This window comes from Plectropomus leopardus, chromosome 10 (assembly GCF_026936395.1).
Source record: "Plectropomus leopardus strain MGB_pleo_1.0 chromosome 10, ASM2693639v1, whole genome shotgun sequence".
Classification (NCBI taxonomy): domain Eukaryota; kingdom Metazoa; phylum Chordata; class Actinopteri; order Perciformes; family Serranidae; genus Plectropomus; species Plectropomus leopardus.
In genome coordinates, this window is record NC_142185.1 from 22055936 (window position 1) to 22064707 (window position 8772).

Genomic DNA, 8772 nt, shown 5'->3' on the forward strand with positions numbered 1-8772 from the left:
TAACTTTTGTTGGCTGTGATTTTTGTCTCTTTTTTGGAAAATAAATTAAACTCAAAATGTGCCTGAAGGGAGATGGAAAGAATCTGTAACCATAGCTGTACAAAATTAAGCAAAGAGAGCAATTACACTTAATGGATGGTGAAAAGAAAAGCAGATGGCGTTGGGGAAGGGAGATGAAGTAAGAACAGAAAGAAATGGAAATGATATAAGAGGACATATATTATCACATGTGTATTATTAACATGATATTAATATTTCATTTTTAAATATCATGGCTATTGTCAATACCGGTACGTTGTGATACTCTTCTCTACCAAAAGTTTGGGGCTTTTATGCCGTTAATTAGTTTACAGTCGAGAAGAAGTAACAGCTGTGAGAAACAGAGAGAGATTAACACCAGGATTCCTGTGATAAATAAAGCATGTACCCTTATTAAAATATAACAGATACATCATGGTGTACATCACATAGGCTTTTAACTCGCCATATTCATGTTGTGTCAAAAGGTACCTGCAGTGACATGTATAATGAAAAGAAGCAGATCTGGAAATACATTTTTAATTTACTTGATGGTAACATTCTTCTACTCTCCTATAACTGGTCTGGTTTTCTGGTTCAATAGCAGACTACTGTAATGATTTATTTCCATTATCTAGTTACTATATATGGTCCACTGGCAGACTGTTAATTAGAGTTATTTCCAGGCTTTTTAAATTATTGAGCTCATGTGGCAACTGCATGTGGGTTTGTGGCTGATTTACACTTAAGTTTTTTTGTTTTTTTTTTAACAGCAATTGCAGATGCTGAAAAAACACTGCAGGGATATTAATAATATTCTCTTTTCCTGCTTTTCTCTTGCTTTCTGTTGAATCAGATTTACATTTGCTTTAGTGGTATGAGCATAATTACACACAGTGTTGCCCAGGCACAAGGTTTGCAATGTCAGTATGATAATCCAGATTTGTATTATTTTTTTGTTTAGAAATAGGTAACAAATTGTAAGAACATTATCTAAAGAAGTAAAATGACTCATTGAAAACATTAAAAAATATACTGTTTATATATGATAAGCAAAGTCATATACTGACATATGGATCATACCATGTCATTTCATTCGAGATGGTATTGTGCCAGAAAAATTTAACACTGGACATTACGTATGTGTACTGCTTGCCTTGTTATTTTGAGTTACATTGCTCTTGTATAGTTTCTATTTTCATTCTTATTTTTAATGACACTTCTAATCAGTTATCTTTTATTTTTCTTTATTTATCTGCGCTTATTTCTGACCTTGAACTGCTGCAGCACCTGAATCTCAATAATAAAAGTCTCATCTTGAACACCCGAATGTTATGGCAGCAGTGAGAACTGGAGAAGAAAAGAGATCAAATGAAAAAAACAGGCGGATTTTGCAGCAGCTCAGTACAGTTTTCTCATCCTTTTCCATTTCTGTTAATGATTGTGCCACAGTAACAGTTGCTTATTGTTCTAGTTGCTATGGCACACAAGCAGCAAAACATTCTGTATCTGAGCCAAGGTTTTTTTTTTGTTTTTTTTCTTTAATTAATGTATTTGTGGTTTATCTGCTCACCTGTGATTCACAGTGAGTCAAGGATATCAAGAAGATGATTGATGAGGGTGGTGGTGTGTTTCCAGAAGTGACGAAGATTCAAACATTTGACTCTCCAGGCAAATCAACAGAAATGGATTCGGCAACGGATTCTGGACTTGTAAAAAAACAGAGGTTTGGAAAGAAAAATGTCACAAATTGGCTTAAGTCACAGCATCATTGGTCTTGTGGAGCCAGACCTTTCTCCACAGCACTTTGTCAGCACCAAAGAAAAGTCCGTAGGCACCTTAGAAATAAAGTTAGTACATTTACTTCAACGGGTGGCACGTATTATCAGAATCAGAATCAGAAATACTTATTGATCCCCGAGGGGAAATTGCCTATCACCCTCCTACAGTGGAAATTTGAATTTCTTGAAACCAATTACAATTGTCTTGAGCGTCAATAAGACCAATGAAACTAAAAAAGAAGTTAAGGTCATGGCATCAGTGACAGCGTTTGAAATTTGCATTGGTGACACACTTTGGTGCCGCTTCTATCAAAGTCAAAGGGGCGGGCACTGATAATGACACTACAACACATATGTTTGTTGTTTCACTGTCGACTGAAAAAAACGGCCACAAAATTATCTCCTAATTGTATATGCCTCTGTTCATTTGGACCTTTATCACTTAAGAGATTGGTAAATTGGTAACTTTCTAATCTGGTTAACCGAACCTATCTAATGTCTAACCCGCCCCATTTCGTCATGACTCAATACGTAGCTTTCTTGCAGCAAACGGAGGCTTGAGGTGAATTATGCAGTTGCTGGGCAGACCCATGATCTATTTGGACAACAATAACAGAAAACTGAACACACACATTAAGATTTTTTTTTAAAAAAGTAATGTGTTTTTGTTTTTTTTAATTTTGTGGAACTAGTTTTTAGACAAGTTGAAACAACAAAGTTATCATGTGTTACAGTGTCGCCCCGCGGCACCAAATTCTGTCTCAAACTTGTTTCAACAAATTTTTTCACATTATTAAAAAGGAATTGTAGGAGCGTTGTTTTTCACACTTGTAAAGTACTCGTACGTTGTATTGTTTTTCTCACATGAAAAGTATCTGTAATATGTACAGTTGTTTTATTTTGTAAAGTACACGTACTCTGTAAGGAAAAGAAAAGACTTTCAGTTTCAAGGATCCCAAGCAAGTGTAACTTTATATAATATACATCTCCGTGGTGTTTGTTAAATTTATGTGTGTATGTATGTATGGTTGTATGTGTAAAAGAAAAAGTAAGAAAAAGAAAAAGAAAAAGAAAAAGAAAAAAGTAAGTTCAAAAAAAAAAAAAAGGAATTGTAAAGTGTTGCAACATTCAAATAACAAAGGAAAAATCAGCAACTTTTGGTTATCCTGGTCGCAAATTTGGCTTCCTATGATAGCACCAGCATGACCCGCCTTATGAACATTACGATTCACATACAACACTCATCGAAAGGCAGTTGTTAAACAATTGCATCCACCTCTGTGTGTATATTTTCGGCTAATTAAGCTGATAATAAAGAATTGGTTCCAGTGTGAGCTCACCTGAATACCTGACGATCCATGCGTTTGACGGGAGAGTTGTCACCAGAATCAGCGTTGGTACACAGACTGCCTGGAGACAAGAGCAGAAGTATAGTCAAGGTACTGTTTTTTCACATTTCATGCTAATTATCAATGTCTGACCTTGGCTTGTAAACTAAGGAATGTCAAAAACAATTACTGGTTATATTTTTCCTGCATTTGCAGACTATAAATACCAAAACCAAGACACAAGAAAAGCTCCTCCCATGAATTTGATGACATTTGAGCAGATGAGTGTGTCACGGTGTGGTAAATACCCAGAAGATGGTTTACAACTACAAACTCGCAGTGAGGTATTCTTGTTATAATCCCCCCCCTCACCCTCCACCCTCCACCCCCTAACTGCAGTGATGATGTCCTTGAAAGCTTTGCTAGGACACTCAGTAGGAGCGGTTTCTCTGAACTTGACTCTTTATGTCATTAAACTCATATTTGAAACGCACTTTGTAGAGAGACCTTAGACAAATGGTGACTGAATGCAGTTAGCATATGAGGTCTTTGTGTGTGTTTTAGATTTAATTTCACTGTTGCCAAAGAAATGCTGAAGTTTTTATAGCCTTGTCTATCCTTGTCACAGTGTAAGTTTTATCTTGTGAAAGATGATATGACATGGTATCCAGAGATATGGTTTTGATTTATTCATGAAGCGCAAGTTAAAGACCTCAAAGAAGTTAATAAATTATGAAGTGTCTTTGTTTTTTCTCCTCAGAGCGTTCCTAAAAACATGAAGTCTGAGTTGGAGATATCCCCAGATAATGAAGTGTTGGATTCACTCAGCAAGGAAACTCCCCAAACTCCCGCAGCCTGCCAAGGAGAAACTGAGGAGTCTTTAACTAATCTGGACAAGGTATGGAAGAAAATGCCACTTTTAAACTGCTCCTTTTCCTTTTCTCGTATAAATATGAATTCATTTATGGAACACGCAATTAGTCTGCGTTTGTCTAGTATCAAAACTTGCCTGTCACTGCTGCTGCTCATTTCAAAACATGCCAGACTGTAACATGGGTTTTGAATACCTCATTAACGGGAATATTTGGATACTATGTATTTGTGACAGTGTCTTTTTGAGAAAGAAAATATGATTTCAAAAAAAGAAATAAGTGTCTACGCCAACCACTGTTTTCAGATCTCATCCTCAAGTGGATCAGACTCATCAGAGGAGTCGCTGCAGACTGTGCTGAACATTTGCTGTGAGCACTGCCAGCAGCTGAAGAAACCCCCAGTGACCGATGATCAGATAGCCAACAGTGTCGACCGAAAAGAGGTGAGAAAGTGAGTGTGCAAGTAACACTACTGTTGATATGATGACACGCTTGTGTTAAATAAAAACTGATGGAACTGAAAAAAGTGTGACTTTGCTCATTTTACTGAATGAAAAGTTACATTTAATGCCAGTGTGGGCAGCTTGGACTTATGGTTATTATGGAAGCAAATAGTAGCTATAATAATTCATAGCATTTTATGAGCAACCTGAGACATTAAACCTCTATTGAACTGACTTCTTCAAGTGGAAATCGAAATTACACAAAACTTTATAGCATGTCACTAATTTATAACCAAGACTGTGTGAATTTAAAAAATAAATGTCCTTAAATGTCCTTTTCTGAAATGCCCGGGGCGTATTATTCCGGCAATGTCGGTCTGTCAACCACTTCAGTCTACCATAGTCCAGATATGCTCAAGTGCTTTGCTTGGGGGGCACTTTTACAAAACACCAGGAGGCCAGGAGCCCCATAAGGGTTACAAGGATTTTCGGAAATTCCTAAGATTTTAGTATGTTTCTAGGATTTTAGGACAGTTCTCGGGCTTAGGACGTTTCAGATTTTAAGACGTTTCTCGGATTTTAGTACATTTCTGGCATTTTAGGACATTTCTTGGATTTTAGGATGTTTAGGATTTTTTGACTTTATTAGGATTTCAAGATATTTTAGGACATTAGGGGCTTAGCAAGGACCTCTGTCGGGGGTGGGGGATGTGGGGGATCCTCCACTGGCACCTTTTTTTGATAAACAAGGTCTATTTTGATGCTGCTTCATTCACTCTGGCACCTTATGTAAACGTAAGATATAAAAACAATTCCTAGTGTAAATCACTTAATTTTTATTGTGAATTAAAAAAACGGCCAGGGGGCTACCCGGCACCCTGAGAAGGGCCAAGATTTTAACTGCTAAATGCGGCTATGGCAGCATTGTTATTCTGAGCATTTTAGCATGATGATGTTAACTGAAAGCACAGCTGTGCCTGGTATAGCCTCTAAACTGGCTGCAGACTGTAGACATCCAATCAGTGACTCAAGTTACAGGATAAGTAATCAAGCCTGAATGTATCAGGTGTTCCCCTGAGCATCTGACTTGCTTAAATCAAAGGAAGAAAAGTATCCTTAGCACTACTTCTTTTTTAACTTGTATTTTTCAGTCTGAAATTCACAAATCGTATCTGAACAAACTGGTTATTTGACTAAATTTATCTATTTATTTCCTTTAATTTTCTTAGATGTGAATTTGACTCATTCAGCAACCAGAAAAACCGTTCAGTCTGAATATATGAACTCTGTTTGAGGTTTCTGCCTCTTAAAAAGAAAATTCTTCTTCACCACCATCAACAAACGCTTGCTGATGGGGGATTTTTTGGGTCTGTAAATTACATTAAAGGGTATGGTGCTGGGCCTGCAACACTATATAAATAACACTGACATTGTAAAATCAATTTTTTTCAAGAACCACTTGAAACGACCTACTTTTAAAACATAATTCAATGCAAAATAAAATTATGGTAACTTAATGTTTACATTAAGTATTCAATAATGGATAGATTTTCAATTATGACATTATTTGCTTTCATAGAGATGAGTAAAAATAAATATGAACTTCCAATTTTTGTACTATTTCTACATTTACACTGGCCTTTTTTCTCTCTTTGTGTCAGTTTTTCTGCTGTGAGCAGGCATGGAAATCATCAGAGATGTTGCTGAAGGGTGCAGCGGTTATCACTAAAGAAACCGTGACTGATAGGGGCCCTGCGATGCAGAAAGATCAAAGGTCAGAATCGCTCTCCTCCATTATTTGGCTCCCACCATTAAATGGTTTTCAAATTAAATTTCTATGCCATTGAATCTCTGATGCTACATTTTCCAGGATACGCCGCAGGTTGAAAGGTTTGGAATTTGAAAGCTCAGATCGTCAAACCCCTAAAGCAGGTTACACACACACACACACCATCTACCACAGACATACATGTCATGCAGATTCAATTTACTTATCTTTCCTTCTTGTTCATCTATACTGTGACACCTTTAACTACATTACAGGACACAGACAAGTTTCTCACACCCGAGACGATCCACTTCCACATGATGCTTGGACTTCATGCCCTGAAATAGAAATCATGGACTTTGAAAACACTTTCTCTTTCAATGGAGGAAATGCTGGACAGAAGGTATTGTCATATGTTAAAATCGCTGCAGAACGCATTCATGACTACAGCTGAGAGCGTAGAAGCCGACACTAATTAAAAATCTGTTTGGTTCAACAGAGGAGGACACCACTTGTTAAACACTACAACAACGGTAAAACATTTATCGTGATTTTTCCAGATGGAACTGGGCAAGTGTGGTATCCTTTAAAGGTCACATATTTTAACACTTCTTGTTCTATCTGTACCTTTTACATGGGTCTATTAGACACTTCTGTAATGGTGTTAACAAAAAAAAAGAAATGTGGATTTGATTTTCTCTTGCTTTTTTTAAGGGCCTCTTTTTTGTCCGTCTCACAAAGTTAGATTTTAAAAATATATAAAAAATATAAACAAACAAAGAAAAATCTTGTTTTTTGTATTTTTACATCAAGATTCAAACCTGGAACAATGAAATTTTTCCTGTGGATTTTCAATTATTGCAGTAAATAAGCTCTGTGGTACATAAACATTTATGCTTACACTTTTTGTTCAGCAAGTTAATCTTCACAGATAAGCATCACTTGTCAGAAATAAAATGCTAACATTAAGTTTTTAATCAATTACACCAAGGTTGCATGACTTAACATAGCCAACACAACAAGGTTGTAAAGCTGTGTTCAGCGTTATGATATTCTGACATTGTTTGCAACCGCCTTTTTTAAGACACATAAAAACTTCAAAATTCATGAGTTTGGAGTTTACTGACATATTTTATGACACCGAACAAAATCTGAAAGCCTCTTAAAGCTTGTGTTTTCCACAGACCTTATTTCAGGCATCTAACCAAAAACCTGTTCAAAAAACCCATTGAGTTTGAGACGAGGGAACCGGGAGTGGTAAAATGCTAACTAATTTTTGTGTTTTAGGACTCGTTCCTGCTCCAGTCTATTTGACATGCTAGAAACTCTCAAAATGCCATTTCATCTGGACTTTAAAGTGTACCTACTAGCTGGGAGAGGCTGCGAAGGTTAGCAGGAAAGAGGGGGCTGATGTGTGATGTAGTGTGCAATACCTCTTTAAAAATTGATTGTTCACCTTAATCATGTTTAAAAGCTATCCATCAGGAAGGCTTGCTATTCTTGTATCTGCTGCACAGTCAGCTGACTGGTGTTGTGTGTTGGTCCTGGAGGACAAACATCTGCAGCCTCACATCCAGGCAGTTTTCACCAGCAGAGGACAGGGTACCTGTTATCACAACAACGGCTGCATTTGGTATTACTGGTTATATAATCACTCCCAATATCTTATAAATATAACTAACATAAAATCAGCATATTATTATCTAAATAATATCCATCGCATTACCAACGGCTTTTTGCAGAAGCATTTCAAGTTGATTTACTGATAAAATTGGCAGCAGAAAGAAATGACCTGCCTGGGTGAGAGAATAAATCCCCTGAAGGGCTTATTGTTCACAAGCTGCTTCTCGTTATTAGGGTGAATCTGACTCAGTGGGGAGGCACCTACTGCAATGACACAGGAGAAATGAAAAAACACTGGGGCTGGCTGGAAAACAAGCATCACGTTCACGCTCCGCCCTACCAGCCCCTCGGCCTGACACTGAGCCCTAACCTCAACATCCGCATCCAATCCCAGGAGCACATCTGCATCACTTTCACATCTGGTGAACACTGCGTACGGCTTAATGTAGGGGCAAAAATGAAAGTAAGTAATTGTGACTTGTGATATTAACTAACAGAATAAAATATACAATTAAATAACAGAAATACAAGTGATGAGAGAGCAGACACAGTTTTAGGCTGAATCACTGATTCTGCTTTGTTTTATATTTCCTTGCTGTCGCAGCCGAATCAAGGCAAAGGTCTTACGCTGCCGGGGCCTGACATGCTTCAGAGCTATCTGCAGCAGAAGAGTGCAGAGATCAATGTCCTGCTCCAGAACATCCAGTCCCTCATCACCTATCAAAAGACTGTCAGTCCACGGAAGGTCAAGCCCCAGCAAAGCCTCATCACACAGATGGAAAGACGGCGGCTGCCAATGAAACAGCAACGGTCTGCCAAGAAGACCCCCTAAAGCCGACGGTGTCCTTGAGTGGCGGTTTCTCATTTGTGTGAAGTGACTCGTGCTGTGGCATTCTGAGAATTTAAATTCAATGACAAAGTGCTTTCTCGCAATAAAAA

The 8772-nt window shown here is 37.6% G+C and overlaps 1 protein-coding gene across 1 annotated transcript; it reads left to right on the forward strand.

Annotated features, from left to right (window-relative positions):
• Positions 1 to 173: 173 nt before the first annotated feature.
• On the forward strand, positions 174 to 8678 carry LOC148188515 (uncharacterized). Its single transcript, XM_088082713.1, has 11 exons — positions 174 to 178; positions 3129 to 3238; positions 3344 to 3414; positions 3888 to 4025; positions 4305 to 4442; positions 6104 to 6216; positions 6325 to 6613; positions 6710 to 6789; positions 7685 to 7843; positions 8068 to 8296; positions 8438 to 8678. Exons 1-11 carry the CDS (start codon positions 174 to 176, stop codon positions 8663 to 8665), a joined length of 1560 nt encoding a protein of 519 aa, XP_087938839.1. The 3' UTR covers positions 8666 to 8678.
• Positions 8679 to 8772: the final 94 nt, after the last annotated feature.

Excerpts from the sequence above, each read along its gene's own strand:
- LOC148188515 (XM_088082713.1), top strand. Across the intron at positions 3,415-3,887 it reads TGACATTTGAGCAGATGAGT|AGCGTTCCTAAAAACATGAA; the intron begins GTGTCACGGTGT and ends TTTTCTCCTCAG. Across the intron at positions 6,217-6,324 it reads GCGATGCAGAAAGATCAAAG|GTTGAAAGGTTTGGAATTTG; the intron begins GTCAGAATCGCT and ends GATACGCCGCAG.